The sequence below is a fragment of the Peromyscus leucopus genome, chromosome 12 (genome assembly GCF_004664715.2).
Source record: "Peromyscus leucopus breed LL Stock chromosome 12, UCI_PerLeu_2.1, whole genome shotgun sequence".
NCBI lineage: Eukaryota > Metazoa > Chordata > Mammalia > Rodentia > Cricetidae > Peromyscus > Peromyscus leucopus.
In genome coordinates this window covers 8,632,890-8,659,287 of record NC_051073.1, presented here as the reverse complement: position 1 = coordinate 8,659,287, position 26,398 = coordinate 8,632,890, and the positions used below count along the sequence as shown (strand labels likewise).

General features: G+C 49.0%; 2 protein-coding genes across 2 annotated transcripts in view; one reads left to right on the top strand and one right to left on the bottom strand.

Moving 5' to 3' along the window:
- Positions 1 to 18,197, bottom strand: part of Tiam1 (TIAM Rac1 associated GEF 1) — a 379,222-nt gene extending 361,025 nt beyond the window's left edge. Inside the window, 1 exon segment of the mRNA XM_037209650.1 lies at positions 18,112 to 18,197. The gene's annotated coding sequence lies outside the window, so the exon portion shown is untranslated.
- LOC114698400 lies at positions 18,109 to 18,780 on the top strand. The gene is given in 3 exon segments (XM_028877054.2): positions 18,109 to 18,642; positions 18,644 to 18,722; positions 18,725 to 18,780. Coding segments are annotated over 3 exon segments (642 nt in total). The 5' UTR covers positions 18,109 to 18,135.
- The last annotated feature ends 7,618 nt before the right edge of the window (positions 18,781 to 26,398 follow it).

The window sequence follows — 26,398 nt, the reverse complement described above, 5'->3', positions numbered from 1 at the left end:
CAGAGAGGACGTCCTCAGGGGGTCAGAGCAAAGCGTCACAGAGGACTTGCCACACAAGTCCAGGAAAGAGGACAAGCAAATGAACTAGTTTCCTCCAGCTGGACCTGGGTGTGGTCAAGCACACAGGGGAGCCTGAGGCTGGAAGATCACAAGTTTGAGGCCAGCCTGAGCTACATAGCGAGACAATGTATAAACATAACAAAACAAAATGAAACACGAAGTCTCTCACATTCCTGACACCAGGGCTGCGCTCCCTCCAGAGGCCACAGGCAAAAGGCTATTCTCCTTCAGCTTCCGGTGGCTTCTGGTGGACACTACCACTCCATTTGGCCTCCAACTTCACACTTCTTTCCAAGTGTGTGCATGCATGCATGCATGCATGCATGCATGTATGAAAGAGAGAGAGAGAGAGAGAGAGAGAGAGAAAGAAAGAGAGAGAGAGACTGTCTGTCTTTGGATTTAGAGCGTACCATTTCCCAGTAGTTTTCTCTTAACTAATACATTTATAAAGACCCAATGTTCAAATAATGCCACATTCAGACATTTGGTAGCATGAGGGTTTTTGGGTTTTTCTTGGTTTTGGTTTTGGTTTTGTAAGGGACATTGCTCAGTGTCTACTACATGGGCCTGGAAAAATGAAGAAAACCATCAGCCTGAGAGAAGAGCAGGAAGGAGAAACAGAGCCAGTTCGGGCCCTTACGGGGCGTGCCCTACCTTCTGAAAGCAGAAATCCAAGACAGAATGCACACTCGAATGTGTGTGAACAACAGATTTAGAGGAAAACAAGACACAAGAGAGTGTACAAAGACACAAGAAAGAGGTTCACAATGATGAGTGCAAAATCTCCTGTGTGCACGTCACTATGTAACTTATTTAAATTATTTTATGTGTATTGGGGTTTTGTTTACATGTGTGTCTGCATATCACATGTGTTCTTGGTGCCCTCAGAGGCCAGAAGAAGGGGTTGGATCCCCTGGGACTGGACTGACAGATGGTTGTGAGCCACCACATGGGTGCTGGGAATTGCAACCAGGTCCTCTGGAAGAGCAGCCAGTGCTCTTAACTGCTGAGTCATCTACTGTTAAATTTTTCCAGAGAAAAATTAGCAGGACAGGCTTTAGAGGTGAGAATTACAGGTGGGTGAGTCTCACAATAGTCACGAGCCAAAGAAGCCAAACACGAACAAGTGCAGGCATGTGGGAATGAAGTGTGGGAAGCAGACAGACCTCACACATACATACCTCACACTCTACTGCAGCCCCACAAGAGTCTAGCACCTAGCAACATCCCAGCCATCCGAATCTGGGCCAAGGACTCTACAACGTTCACTGAAGGTCAGGAACATGGTTCAGCACATCTCTCTATTCTTATGCGACACATGACTATATATATTCTGTGTGATTCCCTTATTATCAAGGACAAAAACAAATCTAAGGCGCTATCCACTGACTTGGGACTTGTCATTGAGACAGTACTGATGGGCATTTCTGAGGCTGAGACATGTCTCCGGATCTAAGTGCTGGCTCCACAGGTGTGTTCCACTTGTAAAATTCCATCCGCTGCACACTTAAAATTGTACACTTTTCTAGATGTGCGTTATACTTAGTTTCAATATTTTTCTTTAAAAATTAAGCAAGCAAACCTGGTGGTGGGGCAGGCCTTCAATCCCAGCACTCAGGAGGCAGAGGCAGGTGGATCTCGGAGTTCGAGGCCAGCCTGACGCACAGAGGGAGTTCTAGGACAGCCAGGGCTACACAGAGAAACCCTGTCTGGAAGAAAAAACACGTAATTCACTATGGCACAGAAATGGAACCAACTTAGCCATCTACCAACAGATGAAGAGATATTAAAAGTGCTGCAGTTGAATTTTATTAGGCGGTAAAGAAACACGAAGTTGTAAAGTCTGCAGGAAAATGGATGACTCTGAAATGCTATACAAATGGGAGTGATCCAGACTCAGAAACATATCCCTTGTTCTCTCTTGCGTGAGGACCCTAGATTTCAATGTTTGCACGTATGTGGGTGTGAATGTGGGCTTAGACTATGAAACGAGAGAATCTAGCGAGACAAAGGGGGAAGAGGAGGGGAGGGGACACTGAGGAAGGGGTGGGGTTGACAAGAGACACATGATATATCACATGACACAAATCAAGGGGTTTCAGAGGTGGAAGAGTGGGGGGTACAGAAAACAGGGAAGGGCAAGGAGAATCAAAAACAAATTTTGTTTTAAAATGGCATAAAATAAAACACAAAACTAAAACCTAACACTTTCTATGCTAATGAAAAGCAATTAATTAGGAGTTGAAAAGATGGATCTTTAATTAACAGCACTAGCTGCTCTTGCAGAGAACCTAAGTTCCATTTCCAACATCCACATGGTGGCTCAAAACTGTAACTCCAGTTCCAGGGGTTCTGACACCCCCTTCTGACCTCCGCAGGCACCAGGCATGCATACGGTATACATCCATAAATGCAGGCAGGCACTCATATCCATAAAATAAAAATTTTAATTAATAAATTGTAAAAGCTAAACAATGTATGAATCAATATTGATTTATAGCCTCCTGCCTGTCTAGTGGAGAGATAATACTGCCCCTGTTCAGAGTGCATGTCCTGTCTGGGGATATCAATCACTGTCATCAAGCAAGTTGAACACCATGTGACTTCATGGAAAAGTCTACATGAAATGCTTGCAAAGAGCTCTGGTTTCCCCTCAGTGTGAGTAACAGCCAAGCTTTCACGAGTGCTGTCCTAGGGTGCAAGAGACTTGGTACCCTGCCCAAGGCTGAACCCTCAACTGCAAGCAAGGAGAGAGGTCCCTGAAAATAGGGCTCTGTGTTTATAGCTGAAACCAAAAGGCCAAAAATGGGTTTTCCAGAAGCAGTGGGTGGAGGAGGGGCAGGCTGTCAACATCCCAGAGAGATTGCTCGTTCCAGCCACCTACTATGCTGTCCTGTCATGGAAACAGCAGATTTAAACAGGTGTCAGAGCAGGCCGGGGGCCCCACAAATGGGAAATGAAGAGCTAGACAGCTGGCGGGAGGGGGGGGGTTACAGATTTAAGTGGTCCCCAGACTCGCAGGGCCTGCTCCACTTCACCTCACACACACTTAAGCATCCATTTGCCTCTGAGAGCACACACACACCCCATATATAAAACCTCTCAACAGGAAATTTCTCCCATTCTTAAGTGGTCTCGCCTAAATAAAATACCTTTGACAGACCACTCTGAGCTATTCCGTTGTGTTAAATGAAGAGAAAAAGAACGAGCCCCTTCTTCTATAATAAAGTCTGCTTGGCACAGTGCTGTCACATGGCCACGCAGGGCTGCCCAGCAGGACAAAACACAGATGAGAAGGAATGGGGAACGAAGTGGCCTGGACAGGGACAGTGTGGAACTTTAGGGACAATCCATCCCAGCCCCGTGTCCACCCACATGGTGTCATCCGAGGATGAGCATGTATATGATCACATCTAAGTTCTGTGACCTTCCGCACACCACCAAGACTCCCTGTTCTCTACAGTCTCATCTGCGAAATGGACACTTCCTGAAGATGTTTTCAAAGATTTATTTTTACTTATGTGTGAGCACAAGTGTATGGCATGTGTGTGCAACTGCCTCATGCCAGAAGAAAGCTTTGGATCCCCTGGAGCAGGAAGTGCTCTTAATTACTTAACAATTTCTCCGTCCCTGGAGGATTTTAATTACGGCATATACAAAGTATCCAAAGGCCCACAAGAATGGAGATGTTCAATGGATAAAAGCAGCTACTCTGAAAAGCATTCACATGCAGACCCCTGTTGATGTATCCATTACTTCCTTGAAGAAAGGATTCCTCACTCTTTGCCCAAAACAAAGAAGAAAATGAAAGGAACCATTTTATTTGAACATCTCATTCAGCTCAACCGAGAATGCCCACCTGCCCTCCCACAAACTTCAAACTCAGGAGGCAGCGGTTCATCTCCACACCCTAGCACCACCAAGGAGTCCTGCTTCATCTGAGGGCCTGAGCAATGGAGCCGGCCAGGGTTGAAACCTCTTAAAACCATGAGCCAAAGCCAACCGTTGCTCCGTTACACTGCTTTCTCCAGCATCCGTCACAGCTCTCGAGTTCTGACACACCCCTACACTGGCAAGAGGTTTGGAAGGCAGTTGTGACTGTTGAAATCAAGGTCAGCTTAGGAGACGGGACAAGCTCAATGGTGGAGCCTCATGAAGCATCTGTGAGGTTGTGAACTCACTTCCCAGTGCTGGCAGCAGGAAGAGCCAATCACACAGACAGCACATGGAGGGGGTGTGAATTCTGGAGAGATGGCTCAGCAGATAGGAGCACTGGCTGCTCTTCCAGAGGACCTGGGTTCAATTCCCAGCACCGACATGTCAGCTCACAACTGTCTATAACTCCAGTTCCAGGGGATCTGACACCCTCATATAGACAGACATGCAGGCAAACATCAATGCACATGAAATAAAATTTGAAAAATACAAGATAAAATTTGAGTTTTAGTAGACTGGATCAGTCAGTGAATGACCAGCTCAGAGGAATGTGAGCTGATTGAAAATGGTGGATGGGAGGAGAAAATGACTGCATTAGAGGGGGATAATACTGTGTTCCATGAAAAGCGACAAAACACAAAGCTGCCTCTGTGAAGTTGCAATCAGTAAGAAGTTGGAAAAAAAAAAAAGATAAGGAAAAATAAAAAGAACTCAATGGGCAATCACCACGTTCCTCCAGTAGGAATGTAGACGTTCTTTTTTTTTTCAAGTCAGGGTTTCTCCATGTAGCTTTGTGCCTTTCCTGGAACTCTGTAGCCCAGGCTGGCCTCGAACTCACAGAGATCCGTCTGGCTCTGCCTCCCGAGTGCTCGGATTAAAGGCGTGGGCCGCCGCCGCCCAGCATTTAACGTTCTTTATTGTTCTTACTAATTCATGCCATTGTCAGAAACGTTTTCAAAGAGCAGGCTGACCCACACGTACAACAGAGTACCTTAGAGCCCACGGGCTTGTCCAGAAACCCCTGCTGACCTAGGTCCACAGAAACAGACTGGGAATACTGGAAGGAAGGGAGCCTTGGAGACCTCGCTGAGACTCATTCACTTCCCACCCTCAGTCGCCTTCATCCCGGCACGAGAACCATTCTCCCACAGCCCACACATGGGTACACACGGAAACAAGCCTCTGCCATCCTCCGCCTGCTGGGGGATGCCCTCCAGGCAATGTGACTTCTGCTCCCCCTGTCCCCACCCCACAAGGCCACTCTCATGACACCCCATTATTCCTACCATTAACTTAGTACCTAGGTTTCCTGCAGCCATCCATCTGCAGGTTGGTCTTGGGCTTTAAGGTCCCAAGCAACCATGGTGAAGAAAGTCGTAGTCAGCTGGTTCAAAGGTGTGGTGATCCAGCACCCTTGAGTTTTTGTTTGTTGGTTGGTTTTTGATTTTTGTCTTTGTTCTTCTTCTTCTTCTTCTTCTTCTTCTTCTTCTTCTTCTTCTTCTTCTTCTTCTTCTCTTCGTGTGTGTGTGTGTGTGTGTGTGTGTGTGTGTGTGTGTGTGTGTCTTCCCTGCTTATTTGCCTGGATGCTTGACTATCCCACACTCCCCTCTCAGATCTACAGGCTGCCCGACTCGGGGCTCCAGCATCTCATTTACGCGGGCTGTAGGCTGCTTACCAACAGCTAAGAAAGGGCAGTTCACAAACCAGAAGGCAATTCTAGGGAAAAGCTGAGATCACAGAACCTAAGTGTGCCTGGAACCATGAACAACAGATCAGTGGCTATGGAGACTGACCTAGAGAAAGAAAGGCAGTTATCGAAGCTGTGAGGTCGGCACATGCCACGGTCAAGGACCTCAGTGCAAGCCGATCTGAAAAGGTCCATTGGTGGGGCTAATCCTCCATTTAGATGTAATCACTAGGCCCTTCAGCCGCCCCCACCCAGCACCCTCTGTCTTCCCAGAGCCTCTTGTTGTTGAGAGGAGCTGGGCCATTAATCCCCACGTGTAAATGGACTGCAATGGAAAGCACAATTAGGGAGGTTTCTGATAGCTTCCACCCTCAGATGATGGACACGCACATTCCACACTGTGACTTTTCTGATGATCAAAGTCCCATTTGCTTTAGTCTTTATAAATATAGCAAGAGGGGAAAAAAAATAAGTACCACGCTTCAATACTTCAAACATAATTTAAAAAATATTTACAGTGAGTGTCTTCCCATCTGACATAACACAGAGAAACCGTAGTGATTAAACATAATTACAATGAGGCTGGAAAACACTGATAGAATGTTTCTGGAAGGCTCTCCTGGACAAAGAGAAAAGAAGAAAACAGCAAATGAACACACAACACAGAGGAGAAAGGGGAGACAGAAGATCAAAGCCAGGGACCCGATAACCTGCTAGCCATCAGAAAGCTTCCACTCACACCAAAGGCGCAAACGCAAAGACGGCGCTCTGTAACTACAGGCCAGGGGAATAAAAAACAAGCTTCAACCACGGCCAATGAAGCTGCCTTTCAGAATCCCACAAAAGGCCTTCTCCAAGCTGAAAAGAAACATACCTCACTATTGCTTGAGTGATTTACAAGCCCCCTCCCGCCCCCCAATTAATTAAAGTTGTCAGAGTGCTCAAAGGAAGAGCGCTCATTCAGCCTGCGTGAGGCCATGGGTTCAATTCCCAGTACCACCGAAAACTACAAAGAATAAGGTGGCCTGACCTGGGTGGTGCATGCCTATAACCTCAGCACCTGGGAAATGACAGCGAGAGAATCAAACACTCAAGATCAGATCAGCCTGGGACACTGAGTGAGTTTCAGACTAGCCTGAGCTGTACTGAGGGTCCACATCTCAAGAGCCCAAAACAAGAATGCACTGGCAAACACAACCAGCCGCAGAATCCAGGCTCCTGGAGGCCTGTGAGCCTCCCCGTGGGGCTGTGGGGCTGTGCCCAGGGATCCTGGCGGCGTTGGCTCCCTGTGCTGAAAAGATGAGCAGACCCAGGCACTCCAGCAGCCTGCAGAGGCCCATAAACTCACTTCTGCTGTGGATGGGAGTCACAGGGCTGCGTACCAGGCGATTTAAATTGGGAGGCTGCTGGTGAGGGATCCCTCCCGATCCTCTCCCTCCAAAGAGCTCCATGAACTGCTCTCGGTATACAAAACAGGCTTACCTAGGATGTCTGGTCTTCTGCATTACAATTCCAAGTCCCTGATACTAAGCCGCACCTCCGTGACAGATCCCCATCTAGCTTGGACCCCATTGGTGAAAGGTCTCACCTGAAGGAAGCTAGAATGTAGCACAGGCTGCCTCACACCCTTTAAGGCTACCTGAAATTGTTCGATACAATTGGTGAGGAATCAGAGCCAAGGCTGCGAGAAGATGCAACCCCCAAATTAAAGCAATTAACTGCCAAAGGGGGGAAACGAAGGGAAACAACACGGACAATTTTTTTTAAATCTATTTTTAAATAATTAATTTGTTAAATTGCTTAGTTAAGTGAAAACCATAGTCACGCAGTCTTAATTTTTTAAAATTACAATGAAATGTGAAAGTTCAATGGATATAATTGTGGCATTCAAATTATAATTTCTAATCACGGAATTCAAGATGAGATAATTACTCTAATATTCATAGAACTTTTCTAAAATGTCACAGTAGACCTTTGAGTGGCACCCAGAACATTTCCCTGGAAATATTTCCACTGCTCAATGAACTGCCCAGGGGAGGGTGCCGTGGGAACGCAGGGGGCAGGCAGGATTTCTCCTCCTCCTTGGTGCTAAGCGCAGCAGACAGGCAGGCCAGTGGCGAGCTTCCCATGACACAGCAGTATCCTGTAGCCATGAACTCAGGGAAGTCCAGAACACTGAAAACGACGGCCTTATTTTCAAGAACTTTCCACCATTTAAAAAAAAAAAAAAAAAGCCATACTCACATAACTCAAGACAAAACAATAATAAGCCAAAGGAAATGTACCAAGAGAGCTCACCTGGGACCAGCACCACCCGAGAGGCAGAGTTCGAGGCCAGCCTGGTCTACATAGCCAGTTCTAGGCCAGCCAGGGCTACATGTTGAGACCCTATCTTAAAAAAAAAAAAAAAAAAAAAAAGCAATCAATTGCAAATATGAAGAAAATACAATATACTCCATCCCTACATAATTTCAACATGTTACTGTGACTGCAGATAATACCTGTGGAGCCGGAGTAGGGCACAAAACCATGGCAGAGAGCTTGCATCTATGAGGCCCAGGGTCCCAGCATAGGAGCTCATGCATGCAACAAACACACACACACACCACGCACAACGCACCACACAGCACACACACACACACACACACACACACACACACACTGTAGCATGTCCCCTCCACAAGCAGAGCTCTCGCCTCGGCACGACCATCCATAAGTCACATGGTTCTTTGTTGTGTGGACTTTTCTGGGTACCGCAGGCCACTTAGAAGCATGTTTTTTTTTTTTTTCATTTTGTTTTTTTTTTTTTCCCTTCGGCTCGCTAGACAACCTTCTAGTAGAGTCAACCAAACCCTGTTGTCAAATGCCCCCAGAAGCAAACCGGCCATGGCTAAAAATCCCTGTCCCTGTCCCGACATCAAACACACAAAAACCTAACAGCCAGGACTGGAGAGACGGCTCAGTGGCTAAGAACACTTAAAGAACGCTCTTCTAGAGGACCCGGGTTCAATTCCAGCACCCACTTGGTGGTTGATAACTGTCTGCATCTCCAGTTCCATGGAATCTGATGCCCTCCTCTTGCCTCTGTGGGCATTAGATACACGTGGTATACAGACAGACATGCAAGCAAAACACTCATACATATAAATAAATGGATGGATGGAGATGGATGGATAGATAGATAGATAGATAGATAGATAGATAGATAGATAGATAGATAGATAGATAGATAAATCTAACAGCCAACAGCGGACCCTCAAAGACAGTCTATTTCCTTCAATTCATGGAAGATTTTTTTTTTTAATCTTTGTGTGTCTATGTATGACACGTATGTGTATGTAGGTGTGTGTGCCTGCTTGTAAGAATCTGGCGTGCACACACACAGAGACACACGAGTACACACACACACACACACACACACACACACACACACACACACGAGCACGCACACAGCACGGCACATGTGTGGAGGATGTCAGGAGACAACCTTGCGTTTTGGTCTACACCTCCCTCCTTGTCTGAGACAGGGCTTTATCGGGTTCTTGGGGATGCTAACTCAGGTCCTCCCATGAGCATGGCAAGTGCTCTACCCACTGAGCCATCTCCCCAGCCCCTGAACCATCTTTCAAAATAAAGCACTGCTCCTTTTAAAGTATGAAGTCTGTAGGGTTTTTATTTAACTTTATTATTTTACATATATGAGCGTCTGCCAGCACGCACTTCTGTTCACCACACGCAGGCCTGGTACCCTCAGAGGCCACGAGAGGGCGTCAGATCCCCTGGAACTGTAGCCACAGACGGTTGTGAGCCACGTGGGTGTTGGGAACAGGACTAGGGTGCTCTGGAAGAGCAGCCAGTGCTTAACCACTGAGCCACCTCTCCAGCCAGTGAACGAATATTTTAAAATAAAATGTTTTCTATGCGCCTTGACACAACCTTTAACTTAGTCACAAAACTCAAAGGAAAAACCATAAATGCAGCGATCCACCCCACCGCGGAGGAAGTTTTGACAGAATTATGACCAAGGAAACATGGTTTTTTTGTTTTGGTTTTTAGTTTTTTTGAGACAGGGTTACTCTGTGTAACAGCCCTGGCTATCCTGAAACTCACTTTGTAGACCATGCTGGCCTCGATCTCACAGAGCTCTGGTTGCCTCTGCCTCCCAAGTGCCAGGATTAAAGGCATGTGCCACCACCGCAGCCCGGCTTTTGCTTTGTTTTGTTTGTTTTTGAACATGTTTCTATGGATTGTCAGTCTTGAAAGAGAACAATGTGCAAAGGATATCGTCAAGAAAATTAAACCATCATTCACAGAATGGAGAAAATCACATCAGACCGAGGGCTCATGCCCACATCACACAAAGGCGGGCCAGGGTGTGAGGAAGGAGCTCACCCAGACTCGGCGGAGCAAACCAATGAACAAATGAACCCTAAAGAATTTTTACAACCACTTAAAAGACCAAGATCAAGGTGAGGAAGCAGCAAAGGTCTGAATAGATGTTTCTGAAAGAAAATACATAATTAGCCACCAAACACCAAAAACATACTCTGCATTATCATCAGAGAAATGCAAATCAAAGCCGGGAGGAGCCACTCTCCATCTCTAGACTACCTTTAATCAACAGGACATCAAGGGTGTGGAGAAATCAAAATCTCAGACCCTGCTGTTGGTAAGGGAGGCGAGTGCCACCCCTGTGGAAATCACCTGGGGTGCCCTCAGAGAGGTAAACAGAATTATCAGACGGCAGGCCAGCTCCCCTCTCAGGCTTTTATTTAAAAGTCAGGCAAAGGGTTGGGGACTTAGCTCAGTGGTAGAGTGCTTGCCTAGCAAGCCTAAGGCCCTGGGTTCGATCCTCAGCTTAAAAAAAAAAAAAAAAAAGTCAGGCAAATAGTACACTACTGTACAGCCACAACCATTCCCAGCAGCAGAAAGGTGGGAGTGGGCCCGAAGGCCACCAGCTGAAAATACACAAAACACACTCTATCCAACCAGTGCATATGATCCATCCATAGAAACGGACGGATTACCGATACATACTGCCACAAGAATGCTGCTTCAAGCACCATATGCTGGGGTTCAAGAGACACCACAGCCGATCAAGTACTTGCCACACAAGTGTAAGGACCGTTGTTGGGCCCCTGGCACTCACATAAAAGCCCACCTGTGCAGCTGACCTGTAATCCCGGTGCTCAATGGAGAGAAGAGGGAAGATAAAGGATTCCCCAGGGCAGGCTGGCTAGCTGGACAACCCAAAGCAAGCTCCAGGCTCAAAAGAGACTAGGCCTTGGTTATAAATAAAGGGATAACAGACACTCAAGGGTCAGCCTCTGAGCTCCTCACACACTCAGGCACAGGTAAATACTCATGAGCCCACCCATGCACATACACACAGGCATGCGCACCCATACACACAGGCATGCACACCCATACACACAGGCATGCACACCCATACACACAGGCATGCACACCCATACACACTGGCATGCACACCCATACAAACAGGCATGTACACACTTACACACAGGCATGCACACACATACACACAGACATGCACACACATACACACAGGCATGTACACACTTACACACAGGCATGCACACACATATACACAGGCATGCACACACATACACACAGGCATGCACACACACACAGGCATGTACACCCATACACACAGGTATGCACACACACACACAGGCATGCACACACATACACACAGGCATACACACACACACACAGGCATGCACACACATACACACAGGCATACATACACATACAGATGCAGCACACGTATACAAATGCAAGAAAAATTATGCCAACCCGTGTACGCACAGTGGCACACGTGTGTGACCCCAGCACTAGAGAGGCTGAGGTGAGTTCAAAGGCAGCCTGTGCCAGGCGGTGGTGGAGCACGCCTTTAATCCCAGCACTCGGGAGGCAGAGCCAAGAGGATCTCTGTGAGTTCGAGGCAAGACTGGGCTACAGAGTGAGATCCAGGACAGGCACCAAAACTACACAGAGAAACCCTGTCTTGAAAAAAGCAAAAAAAAAGGAAGGAAGGAAGGAAGGAAGAAGGAAGGAAGGAAGGAAGGAAGGAAGGAAGGAAGGAAGACAGAAAGAAAGAAAGAAAAGAAAGAAAGAAAGAAAGAAAGAAAGAAAGAAAGAAAGAAAGAAAGAAAGAAAGAAAGAAAGAAAGAAAGAAAGAAAGGAAGGAAGAAAGAAAGAAAGCCTGTGCTATACAGCATGTGGTCAGTGTCCCTGAAAAGTGAATGTGAGCCACCCCAGGAGTCCCCAGAGACCATTCCCACTGGCAATCATCACCTCCGGAATGTAACCAATCACACACATTCCATCCAGCCCAGGTGCTGACGGGTGGACGAAGAGACCCTGGGCCCAGTGTGGTGCACACGCCTGTAATTCCAGCTCTCGGGAGGCTGAGTCAGGAGGATCTCAAATTCAAGGTCAGCCTGGGCTACAGAGCAAGAATGTCTTTTTAAAAAAAAACAAACCAGGGCTGGGAATATAACAAATCACAGAGACTAGGTTGTGAGTTTTGAAGACAGGCCAGGCTTGAGATCCCTCCCACAGAGCCTGGAGCCTTCCAATAAGTAGGAGGACAGGAGCAGCCTGCAAGGCATCCAAGCCTCCTTCCCTGGGGACCACTGACACACGAGTCCAAACACACATCTCCACCTCCGGCTCTCCTCCCCCCAGACCTCCACAGGGAACATCCCTAGACGGGGCCTCATCCTGACAGGCTTTCCACCTCCCTGGGCTGCCCTGCCAGGTTTCTGGGGCCATTATCACCTCTGCAGAGCTGGCACAGGAAACCTGGAGCAGGAAGTAGGCTGGATCTGTGTTTACGAGGTTCAGGGCTCTAAGGAAGACGGGAAAGTGGCAGGGGGAGGTGAGAGACCCCAGGGGTGGCAGTCTTTACAAAGGCAGCCAGTTCCTGCAGGACATCCTGTCTTCCCACATGGCCACAGACGTGTGTCTGGGGCTTTTAAGGAAAAGCAAGTGAACGTCCTTAGCCTAGTAGCCCGTCTACTCCATACCCATCCCAAGCCAGGAGGAGGCTCAGGCCTACTCCAGTCCTGCAGCACCCCCAGACACAGCACACCTGCAGGACAAACTAGCCCCAAGACCTCCTGCACAAGGTCAGTTCCAAACCAGACTGACCAATAGATAGCTCCATGATACAACCACACACACACACATATCACACACCACACACATAACACACACATACATCACACACACACCATACACACATCACACACACACACCACACACACCATCACATACATAACACACACACCACATCACACACACAACACACACCCCACCACACACACACATCACACACACACCACACATCACACACATACCACACACACACCACACATAACACACACACACACCATAAATCACACACACACCCCACATAACACACACATACACCACAAATCACACACACACACCACCACACACCCCATACACATAACACATACACACACACACCACACATCCCACACACACACACACACACCACACACAATGTCTGTTCCAACATCTGCAGACCAATGCTAAATGTAACTGTAAACAGACACAGTAGGAAATTCACAATAGATTGTGCTGACATCAAAGGTGTGCACCGTCACACACCCGGCCAAAGCTCGCCTTTCATCCCAGCAGCACTCAGACGGCAGAGACAGACAGATCTCTGTGAGTTTGAGTCCAATGTAGTCTACAGAGTGAGTTCCAGGACAGCTGGGGCTTCAGAGTGAGATCCTGACTCAGAGAAAGGGCAGGGAGAAACCACAGTAACTCATATAGTTCGCCCAGGGGTATGGCTGAATGGGAGAACTCAGTGTATGCGAGGCCTTGGGTTAGAACCCAAGCACTCCAATAAATAGATAGAATAACCACAACTGCAGACTTTAACGAAGGTTAGTTAAAACCTGAGACTTTGCCCAGGTCTGACAGTACATACCTGAAACCCCAGCATTCGGGAGGCTGAGGCAGGAGCATGGTGAGAGAATGAATGGGTTCAAAGGCAGCCTGGCACACTGCAAAAGCACATCTCAAAATACTAATAACAGCAATAAAGTAATAACAGTAATAACTTTACACAGTTTCTAGAATCTGATACTCCATGTTTTGGGACCATAATTAGCAGAGAGTAATTGAAAGTGTGGGAAGCAAAACTGTAGATAAAGGAACAACACCAGTCCCTGCCCTCAATAACGCCATGCTCCATGCTGGCAGAAAAGGAACAAGTAAATGGTGGTTGTTTGGAGGAAGTATTCCGTTTTGTTTTGTTTAAACACCCCCCCCCTTTATTTCTACTTCCCAACTTAAAATGTCCCCAGCAGAAAACACCAGGCACTTTTCATATCATACTTCAGTTTTCCTAGGTTTCAAAAATGTTGCGATACCCGCCACGCCTCCCACCTCAAACTGTCCCACTTTATAGAAAGAAAGGCTTGTGGCGGGACCCAGCCCCAAAAGACCTTGGCCTACTCTGAAGCGAAGGATCTGCTCAGCTGCCAGAACCTCCCACCACTTCTCCATGAATCACCAACCCCTTTGTTTAACCTCCTCCAAACGCAGACAACGCATCTGCTCCGGTAACCCACCTTCTTCTCATGCGCAGCCAGCACGGTCCCCGATTCCTAGCGCTCAACGTCTACACTGTCTGCCAGGGAGCCCTCTACTCCGCTGCCTTACATCCGAGTGCATGATCTCTTGGCAACTGGGAGAGGAACTTCTCTAGCTAACAAAAGACCTGTGAGGACTTCTAGAAGGATCTACCAGCCCTGGAGGAATCTCTCCCACTGCCCATACTTGCAGCCCAGGCCCTTGTGAATTGCTTAATGAGGTCCCCGAAGACCAAGGGAACAGAGAAAGTCTTATGCTAGATGGGTGTGGAAGAAGGTGCCAGAGGTTGGGAAGGGTACAGAGCGGGAAGCTGTGCCTAACTATCAATGTCTTGTACACGTTTACACTGGAACACTGCTTCCCTTCTTGGTCTGCTCTTTGCTGGGGACCGTTTAATTTCTGAGTGCCTCTTTTATTTTTCTTTAATATTCTCAAGTAAGTGATGTGGCCTACTATGATGCTAAAAGGCCCTTTTTTCTCCTGTGGCACAGAGTTACATAAAATAGCATGCTGAGAGAGAGAAGGTAATTAGGATGGGAGGAAAAGACAGCCGTGGTGGCCTTGTAGATTCAATTTTATGGATCTTTTATTGACAATGAATAAAACCACAAACAAAACAAAAAGGCAAAAACACCATATACCCTGTACCTGTTCCCTCGATTTAGAAAAGCAACTGTGTGTGTGTGTGTGTGTGTGTGTGTGTGTGTGTGTGTGTGTGTGTTTGTGTCTGTCTAGGCGTCCAGAAAGTTTAGGGTTCTCACCAACCTCAGAAATTTGGGGGTGAGAAGTTAGGACCTACCCAACTTTTCCACTTGGCTTAGATGAAGCTGGGGGGGGGCGGGGAGAATGCAGAGGGCCAGGAGAAGTCTTTGCCCTAGGGCTTTGGAGGAGCATTGGTGTGTAGTTAAACTGTCAGCTAATGAGATTTCCTAACCTGGCTCCCCTTTTAAGTTTAGACCCCCAACTGATTCGATCCCTGAACAACAGCAGGGGGCTGGGGTAGAGGGCTTCTTCATCCCAGAGAGCTACAGAATTCTCAGGAGAGTTCAGAATGGGCTGGAATTCTTGCAGGGAGTAGAAGTTTAAGCAGGTTATCACGTTAACTAATAGGTGTCTAGTAATAATGCTACTGCTCTGTTCACTTCAATGGCACATGCGGGCTGGGGGCAGCCATTCTCCATTTAGGTTAACAGACACGGGACCAGGAAATTGGACATCGGGGTTGGGGCGGCAGAGGGGGATGGGGGGGTGGTGTACAATTATGGGTAGGAACTCCTGCAACCTTTGGGCAGACTGCAAGTCTCTGGCCTGGTTTTTGTTTGCTTGCTGGCTTTGGGATAGCAGAGGCCTCTGGGGTCTCCATTCAAAGGATACAATGTGGCACCTCCCTCAATAACTTGCACCAAAGAAGCATTTCTTCAGTGATACCGTAGTCTGCCAAGAGTCCTGGGATTTTTTTTTAACTGTGTGATTATGACTTGCTCTTTGATTTGCATTTTTTTTTTTTTCCAACATGAAACTGGCTTCTCATGTTTGCCTAGAGTAAATCACTGGTGAAAGGCCAGGAGAACAGGAAACCCAAGTCAAAACACAGGGACAGCGCTCGGAAATATTCAGTGAAATAATTCTCCTCTTCCACCTCCCCTGCTTAGACAGCACCCCACCCCACCCCCTGCCTTTACTCCCCCCCATTCAAAGATAATTACTTAGCAACTTCAGTGTTGACCACTCAGTCTCCAATCCTTGCAGCTCTGTACAAGAGCCTTTTCTAGAAGCTAGTGGTGTTCCAAACTTTTACAGCTACAAGACATAATTTCAATTTCACCTCTACTAGGAAGTACTCCTTCCTCTCTCCAGACAGCCCTTTGTTCAACGGGCCCTCTAGCTCCCAGCACTCACTGCCTAGTAAACTGCTATTAGTTCAACAGCAAAGGTTTCCCACCTGGATGGCTTTTTCCAGCCTTAAAGAAGCAGCAAGAAGAAACAACTCGGACGCAGTGAAAATTCACACACATAAAAAGGCACCGCGCGCGCGAGATTAGGTAAGAATAATTAAATCTAAGACCAAGTTAAAAACAAGTCCTGTTGGATTTGAAAAGAGGAGTCCTTGTGCCTCGTATAATGCAATGGGAGAGAGGAGAATCCACAAAATGGAAGGAGAGAGGGAGCTACTCTGTGTGTGGAACAGATTTCCCCTAACAAACACGCCACATAACTTCCATGTTCCCCGTGTGGTTGTCTCTGTATCATGCAGTTCATTGACATCCTCATCTCATCACCACCACCCGCCCTCAAAAGGAACCGCATCTCCACTGTACAGACGCACAAACTGAGGCTCTAAGAGATTAAGTAGCTCTGCCAGGAAATCACCCAGTTGGTAAACTGATCATCAGCCGGAACTGGAAGCCCCGACGCTTATGACCTCAGACCTCTCAACCTCTGCTGCAGCTTTCAAAGTGTACGCCAAGTCAGCGTGCACCGAACGGACACCCGAACCCAGACGCTCCGACACCTGGATGCCGCCCAGCTGCTGCACGGGACTGCATGGGTACCACGGAAGCAGACAAGGATTGCGGTGTTCCCAAGGGCTCCCCGCGCGTCCTTCAAAACCTGTCAGCCACCAGGCAGGAAAAAGACTGATTAGATTCTATCTAAGTCTATCTGACCCTGGAGGATGGCCAGAGGATGCGACTAGAAAGGGATGTGCGTGGCGAGGTCCGCGCCTGGACAGCCCATCTTGACCCAGCTGGGCCAAAGACATCAGCGCCTCTAGGTGCAGATCTGAGTGAGCCGGGCGGGGCGGGGCTGGTGCGAAGGAGCAGAGTCGGGTCTTTTCCCTGAAGCTTCGGGCCTGAGACCCGGGGAGGGGGCGTCACCTGAAGACACACATCAACTTCTGACTCGTAGTGGGCAAGCGGCAGTGGCCCTACCTTGAGAGCGTACCTCTCGTCCAATGGCGAGGTCTGTAAACAAAAGCCGGCCCCACGCGGGTCCCCAGCCGGGTGGCCAGCCTCTCGGTGCACAGGCATCGGAGAAGCAGAGCCGGAGGAGAGGGCCAGACCCGGATGGGGTCCGAAGAGCGGACGCAAAGCACAGCCCCACCACCTGGACCAGTCATTGTCTGCCCACACGTAGGATGCTGCTTTAAATGCCCCCTCCCTAGCCCACCGCAGGTCCTTCACCCTGTGTGCCCGCCCCCACGGCTCTCCCGCGGTGTGCCCGACCCGGAGCGCAGCACGGATGGCCAAGGTGAACACCCGGCAGCGTTGGCGAAGGGCCAGGCCCATAAGTGCCCAAGTCGGGGACCTAGACACACACACAGAGAGATAGACCCAGACACACACACGCACGCCCTCCCCGAAGTTGATTAAAAATCAGCCGATAAATACATAGAGACGAGGCCGCCGCAGGTCAACGCTGACCTCCTGCTGCCAGGAAGATCGAATGCCAACGTCTGGACGCTGTCACTTGCATTCGGCGCCAGCTCCCGGGCTCCGCTGTCTCGCCTGGTTCCCGGACGCTCCTTTGCACGATAGAGGTGTGCCTTCCCTCCCCAGATCACCACACCTCCCAAGTGTGTGCACACGAAAACAATACAAGCAAAGCCCGATCTGGGGGAGCTAGGACCCACCGGGAGCCCCAGTATGCGAGAGATGGGAGTCAGGACGTGCCCGCCACGGGCACCGCGGCTCCAAGCATTCTTTCTCATCGCCATCCCTCGTGGAGCCTCTGGCCAGCCGGCCCGCCCCCCTTAGGCCCGCGGTACTCACCGGCGACGTTCATCCAGGATCTCGATGACCCGGCCCGGCACAATGCGGGGCCGCTGGGCCCCTGGGGGTGCGGGCGCCGAAGCGTTCGCCGCGCTGCAGAGCTGCGCGCCCGACGGCAGCGGCGCTGCTCAGCCCTTCGGCCCGCTCTCGGTCTGCCAATGGGAACTGTCAGGGCTCCTGGGCCGGCGGCCTCGGGGGCGGGGCCTCGGGAGCCCGTGGGAAACCGAACTCCGATTGGAGCCGCGGACAATCGCTCCGCCTCCGGCCAGCCAATCGGAGGCGGAGAACCCAGGAGCGGGGCGTTCGGAGTTGGGCTGGAGAGTGACAACAGGCGCACGCTGGATACCTGAGCGGCCTCCGGCCCCGGCTGGACCCTATGGCCGGCGGGATGCTGGCGTGGCTCGCTCCCGGATGCCTGGACACGAGGCCCTGGCGGTGCAGCCCGGAGAAACCGCGCCAAGGATGGCGAAGCGTGCCTGCACGGGCCACAGCGAGGGAGCCCTTAACAAAGCAGCTTCGGGAGGGCCGGCTGGCCTCCGCCTCCTCCTCCAATAGGTCCGTGAGGCTGCCTGTCACCATGCATAGGTGGAGGTGGCCAATGACGTGCACGAATGAGCTGGGGTTGGCGCGCGCGCGCGGCTCGGCGGTCGTGGGATTGGTCAGAGGTAAAGGATTTTCCTGCTACCTAAGGCAGAGAGGAAGGGGGGGGAAAGAATGGGGGAGGCGAAGAGCCAAAAACCTTTACCTGCGACACGTGGTCTAGTTTGGCTGGCTCTAGGGAGAAACGGGAACTTACTTAGGTGAGAGAAAATCCCAACGCAATACCCACGGGAACCGGAGGATGTCGTACACTAGACCAAGTAGGCACTGTGGTCTTAGGCAAGTATTGGACAGTCCAGGACTCGTTGGGGTTCCCGTTCACCTGGACATTGTACAGTGACTCTGACCAGGTCTGCACATGCTTCAGATCTCTCTAAAATCCCAGCAGGTGTTGCAGGTTGCCTGTCTCAAGGTGTTGTGAGCCATAAACAGACTCACCTGCGTTAGAGCTACTAGCAAAATCCGCTTCCCTAATCCAGTCCAGGGCCTTCCCCTCACTTTAGAGCTAAGCCAGTTTGCCCAGAGAGTGGGAAAAGCAGACCCCAGGAGTATCTTGTACTGTATACCAGCCTTGAAGTCGTGTGCGGTGTGGCTGGCTGGTTGAGGAGGATGAAGTGGGACAATAATGAATTGAAGACCAGCCTGACTACAGATAGAACTATTTCAAAATGATAAGGCCACTGATGCCTTTTCCTTCAGTATCCTCCACCTCCCAAACCCGTCCTGCCTCCCATCCTCTCACCTGACCCTCATCAAAGGCATCCACCTGAAATCCATCCGCCCTTACCTCCTCAAATCAGTCTCCACCTTACAGAATGATTGTTCTAAACAGGAAGATCTCAGCCTCTCCGTTCTGGCCTCTTCTCTTTGCCCAGTACTGTGGAAGTTCCCTCAGAGCAGTTCTGCTTCTTAAGCGGAAAGGAAAACAACTCAAAATGGCTTCAGGAGGCCGGGCAGTGTGGCACATGCATGCCTTTAATCCCAGCACTCGGGAGGCAGAGCCAGGCGGATCTCTGTGAGGCCAGCCTGGTCTACAGCTCGAGATCCAGGACAGGCACCAAAACTACACAGAGAAACTCTGTCTCAAAAAAACAAAACAAAAAATGGCTTCAGGAAGTCCCTGAAACTGACCAGATTCAATAAGCCCTCCCTGATGTAGTAAGTAGTAATAGCTGAGGGTCTCTCTCAGATGAGCCAAGTTGTAAAGACTGTGAGATGAGACCAGCCCAGCCTCCTAAAAGGCCGAAACCAGCTGAGCCAACTAGAAATGATTTAGGCCAACTGAGTCACTTGGAAAGAACATTCGGAGTTGTGGAGCTTCCTGCGGGCTGTGCCATGGTGTGCTCCAGGTTCCCAGCTTTATGAGCTGTCACTCACACTGGGGTGGGCTTTGGTGATGTGGTTGTCTGAGTTATTTCTGCTCCTGTAAGTAACCCCAATAAAATCCACTGGTTCACCAAGTTGGACTTTGGTGGTATCTGTAATTTGGCCTGTCGTGAGATCCCGACCTGGGGTGAGTAGACATGTATTGCCTCTCCCCTCAAAAGGTGTCACAACACCCAGACGCAGGCACTCTCCCTACCTTTGACCAATTGCTACACATTCTTGAGAGCCCAGGTTGGCTGGCATTTCCTGAACTTCTGGTGAGCAGGGTATGCTCATAGACACAGGAGAGCCTCCTGTGCCCAGGGAGAATTCAAAGGGACTTGTGCTCCAGGTTTCATGACAGTGTTACAGCAAGTGTTTTCAGTCAGATTTGGGGTTTCTTCTTCCCAAAAGAAATCGCAAAAACCAGCTTTATCTGAGCCAGTACCTGCCTGGGCTTCTCAGTGAAGAATTGATTCTCTAATTAATTACAAATTAATTAAGAATTAATTAATTGAAGCTGTTGGCTGTGTCATAAGCTTCCATCTTGGAAAGGGCTGTGCTGTGTGCATTTGAATGGATATGAGTACAGAATCCGACCCCAAGGCTGCTCAAGAATGGGTTTGTCTGTGGTTAAAGATGCAAATATTGGAACCAGGCTGCCAGTCAAGCCCTATCCAAATTGTGGCCTAGAATAGGTTACTTTCCTACCTCAGTTTCCTATCTATGTTACTGAAATGATAATGCATTTGAAGGTGGATAATTTCTTTTTTTGCTGTTGTTTTGTTTTGTTTGTTTGTTTGTTTGTTTGTTTCAAGATAGGGTTTCTCGGTGTAGCCCTGGCTTCCTGGAACTCAAGAGGTCTGCCTGCCTCTGCCTCCTGAGTGCTAGGATTAAAGGCAAGGATGGATAATTTCTACAGCACTGCTTAACAGAATAGCTCCCACATGGCATTAACTAACATTTGCCCAGATGGTATCCTCCACAGGAGAGGGAGGCAGTGGGCCTGTAGAAGCCTTGGTACTTTGAGTTAAGTACTTTTCTCGAAAAGACAATCTTCCAAACATTGGAGTCAATCTTCCAAACATTCAGGTTCCACATCTTTAAATTCAACCAGGAAAAATTATTCTTAAGCAATATGAGGTAATAACTATGGAAACATTGACTATACGAAGTACCAGAAGTCATGTAGAGATGCTTTAAAGCATAGAGGTATATATAGAGTAAGTATATCCATTCCACAGAAGAGATGTGAGTACCCAAAGACCTGGATACCCAGGGGGTCCTAGAGCCAACCCCCAGCTAAAACCAAGAGCCCCTGCAATGGGTCTCTTTTCTAACCTAGGCTTCAAGCTTGCTGTCTTTGGACCTCCCTGCTAGGAAGGTAACAGTGTTACAGGTGGTAAGAAATATCACACACTCATCACCTTACACAATCAGGATTCAGGCAGGCCAGATGACTATAAGAACCCAGCTCACTAGCTCTGTAGTCTTGAGCAGATGTCTACATCCATCTTAAGCCTCAGTCTCTCCTCTAAACTGGGCATATCAACTAACCCATAGGGATGTTCGGAACGTTGAAAGTACCACATTTAGCGCAGTACCAACTCACAGAAGTTAGGCTTAAGTTTGGCTACATTAGCGAAACCCCCAAACCACAGTTTCTGATCTATAAGTGTGAGACTGGGCTGGAAAAATGACTTAACAGTAAAGATAGCTTGCTGCCCGTCCAAAGGACCGGAGTTCTGTCCCCAGTACCCATGACAGGCAGCTCACAGTCACATGTAACTCTGGCTCCAGGGGGATCCAACGCCTCTGGCCTTAGGCACCTGCATGTACATGCACATGCGTGTGCACACACACACATTTGTAATTTTATAAAGACTGGAAGGGATGGTTCTGTGGTTAAGAGCACCAGCTGCTCTTCTGAAGGACCTGGGTTTGACTCCCAGCACCTCAGTGGTAGCTCAGAATCCTCTGTAACTTCAGTCCCAAGGGGATTCAACATTCCTCCTCTGGCCTGCATGTGGTACATGTAGGCAAAAGACCCAGACACATGAAATTAGATAGTTTATGTTTTAAGTTTAGATTACCATGCTTAAGAGATCTGTAAAACAGCCACACAGTGGTGGCTCACACTTTAAATCCCAGAACTTTTTTTTTTTTTTTTTTTTTTTTTTTTTTTTTTTTTTTTTTGGTTTTTCGAGACAGGGTTTCTCTGTGTAGCTTTGCGCCTTTTCCTGGAACTCACTTGGTAGCCCAGGCTGGCCTCGAACTCACAGAGATCTGCCTGGCTCTGCCTCTGGAGTGTTGGGATTAAAGGCGTGTGCCGCCCAGCTAAATCCCAGAACTTGGTAGGCAGAGGCAAGTGGATCTCCAAGTTCAAGGCCAGCCTGGTAGGCAGCCAGGGCTACTCAGAGAAACCCTGTCTTGAAAAACCAAAAGAGAGAGAGAGAGAAGAGAGACAGAGAGAGAACTATACAACAGAAATGCCTCTAACCTGGAATCCACTTGCCCAAGGACAGATAACTTCCTGGACTGCTGGAAGCTGTGGTTTGTGAACGATAACAAGCCAAGTGGCTTTTGCTTCACGAAGAAGCTTGGTTGCCCCGACTGCCCAGGATGGGCTTGACCACAGGTAGGTGAGTGATCTCAGGTAGTCAGGATGTATACCTGCCTCAGTTGGACGAACGCAGGAAGTATGTAGCCTTGTAGGGTTTGCCTTCGTAAGCCTCTGGGTAATGTAACGTGGTGCCATGCTCTGGGAATCCTGGGTATAGACCTGGCCACTGTCCATTGTCCTGGCCATTATTTAGCAAAGCTTGTTTCAAATTTGGCTCAAACAGTGTGGTAGTCATCTTATTCTTGCCGGGGAGGATTAACAAAATATTCTCAATTAAAAATAAATCTTTAAAAAGAAAAAAAGCAGGTGACAGCCTTTCAGCCAGTGTTTGAAAGACTGAATGAAGCAACGTAGGTACGCTCAGCACTTGTCTGTTCCCCACGGGGGGATGGGCACTGAAGTATGAGCTCCAGTCCATCTCTCTGTGAACCTGCCACAGCCGAGTACAGGGAACACTGCCCGCCGTGCCGAGGCTGCCCGGGAGCCGACAGAACTGGGTCTATGCGGCCCTTAGTTGCATTTTTTTTTTTTTTTTTTTTTTTGACCTCACAGATTTGAGGAGCTACGGTGGACTTCTGTCTGTGTCTGACCCGAGCAGGATGTGGCTGCTTCACACTGTGGAGGAGAGAACGGGGCATTTTGATTAAAAACACAGACAAATGCCATCTGGCAGAGTCCTCGGCCATCTTGTCTCCTGAGGACACGGTTGACATCTAAAGAGAACATGGAATTGGCAGTAAAGGGGAAAAAATAGAGTCGTAAAAGGCAGAGTGAAGGGATGGTTTAGGGAGGGGGATGAGGGGAGAGAACATTTCTATTGCACGACCCGGCGGCGGCGAGTCGGCTTTTCCTCCACCCCGCTCGCTCCTCGTTAGAAGCTGGCCACGTGCAGATGTTGCTAAAGTCACACTACGGGTTCCTCTCGTCCCCAAGAGGATGAGGGCCCCACGCACTCCCAGCTGCGCAGCAGCCCTGAGTAGGGATACAGGATGATAAGCGAGGTCAGCCGAGGGGCGGTGAAGACCCCAGACAAGGATGGACACTCCCATCCCGTGAGTTCCCATTTTCTGGGTGGGTCCCCTAATGTAAATGAGCCTCACCCACCCCACTGAAGACCTGGGAAGAATAAAAATGCTTCCTGTTGAAGTCACCTTTGTGATGGTTAGTCTTCTTTGTCAGCTTAGGAGACTCTAGAACCACTGGGAAGAGACAGAGTCTCAATGAGGGTTTATCTGGATCCGTTGGCCTGTGGGGATGTTTCTGGTAAATTGTCTTGATTGCCTGAATTGATATGAAGACCCAGCCAGAAAGGATGGCATCTTTTCCTGGTTTGCGGGCTTAGACTCTAGTAGGGGAAGCTGGGACTGAAGGGCTGGTCAGCAGTTGTCCTGTCCAGATTTTGGTTTTTGATTTGTTTTTTTTTTTTTGGTGGGGGGCAGTTGTTTTGATTTGTCTTGTTTTGTTTTTTCGAGACAGGGTTTCTCTGTGTAGCCCTACCTGTCCTAGAACTCACTCTGTAGACCAGGCTGGCTTCGAACTCAGAGACCCGCCTGCCTCTGCCTCCCAAGTGCTGGGATTAAAGGCTTAAAGGTGTATGCCATCACTACCTCACAGTTGTACCTCTCTTGCAGAGGACTCAAGTTCCATTTCCAGCACCCAAGTCAAATGCTCTCTGCTACCTATAACTCCAGCTGCAGGGGATACAAATCGTCTGTCGTCCACAGGTGCCTGCCCTCACAGGTACATGCCCTAGTGCACACACAATTTTAAAAATAATAAAAAATACATATTCTATTAAAAAAAAAAGAAAGAAAGAAAGAAAGAAAGAGCTAGCTGGGTGCAAAGCATGCATGCATTCATTCTCTCCCTGCTCTTGACTGTGGCGTGATGTGGTGCAGGCGTGTACCCCAGCACTCAGGAGATAGAAGGAGGACAGAAAATTCAAGGTCACCCTCTGCTCTGCAGTGAACTTGAAGTCAGCCTAGGCCACCTGAGATTCTGGGCCAAAAAACAAACAAGAAAAAAACTCTACTTAAGTCAATCAATAGATGCTGTGGCCAGGTGCACTGTGGACCTGCTTAAGTCAATCAGTAGATGCTCTGGCCTTGTGCTGTGCAGACCTGTGACCCCAACATTTGGGGGGCAGAAGGATCAAGAGGCCACCCTGGGCTGCGAGGCCAGGTTTGCATAAGTAAGTGTTCAAAGGCTGAAGGTATGTGCTGGGTTTGGTAGGAAAAACTAGTTTAACCAGTGTTAGTATCTGAGGACAGACACCAGAAGTGGGGTGAGAGAAGTCCCAGAAAAGATGTTAAACTCCAGGAAAATTTCTGAGCCGTGAGCAACCTTCGGCAACAAAGAAAAGACAGGAGCAGCCCAGGTGTGCAGATTGCCACAACCGAGGAACAAACACCACACCATCAAGGTCACACTCAAGGAACTTAACAGTGCCTCCTTGCAATTGGCTTTATTGCATTTTATTTTGCATGTTTTCACTGGAACGGCATTTTGTGGAGACACTCTCCCACTTGGCTGCGAACAGGATCCCAGCAACAGCAACACTTCTGCAGAATTGGCAGGGACCGTGCTGTGGAATATTTCAGAAACTCCGAGGCAAAAGGGGACAGACAACCCCAGCCCCCCCACACACCCCCGTCTCAAAATGCATTTTAACAGAAAGGAGATGAAAATAAAAAACAATTACTGAGAATGCACCCAGGGGTCCCCAGTAGAAATCCCATTTGCTTGTCTTCTGCTTCAGTTCACTCTGTCCTGATTACTAATTCATCAGTGGGGAGGAAGGGAGCCGGCTCCTTCCTTCCAGAGTGCACAGGGCCGGCCGCCGGGCTGACCGGGCTGACCGCGGTGACGGCAGCTCTTCCTCCAGGTGGGTGTCCCTTGGCTTACAAAGCTTCTCCCTCCCCCTGGCCAGGTGAGAGCCAGCTGAAGCAGTGTCCCCTGACCTACAGTGGGTGGGATGCAGACCCGTGAGCTAGAGATCCACCTGCCTCAGGCACACTTGGCCATCCTCTCCTCTATGGATGTGTTACACCACCCCACTCAAGGAGAGCGGAGTGGACAGGGCTGGAGTGCAGCCACACCAGGCCAGCACAGCAAGCCGGGCTTGGAGAGACTGAGCTACCCCTCAAGGGAAGCCAGCAGGGGGAATCCCGACCGTGAGGCTCACAAAGTACACCGTGCAGTTTCTGTTGGTTTGGGGTTCTTTGTTTAATTTTGTTTTGAGAAAAATTCCTCTAATCGTTCTGGCAAGCCTAGAACATTCTGCAGTCTCCCGACATCTGCCTCCCCAGGGCTGAAATTACAGTTCGCCCAGCTAAGTGATTTCTAATTCAATCTTCCCTATCATGGGTGTGACAACTTACCAAAATATGCTCCCCACTGTCCAGCTGAAAGATAAAGCCAAAGACATTGGGTAACTTGCCCAAGGCCATAGGGCTGGTCCAAGATTAGAATGTAGGTAGGTGGATCTGGGAGTTCAAGGTCAATTTGGCTTATGTAGTGAATCCAGGCTAGCCAGGGCTATATAATAAGACCCTGCCTGGGAGCAGGGAGGATAGAGGCAGGGAACAAAGAGGGGAAGGGGAGGAAGAGGGAGAGGGGCAGAATATCTGAGCCTGGTGATGCAGGCCTAAAACCCCAGCTACTAGGGAGGCTGGAGAAGATCACAACCTTGGAGATTTA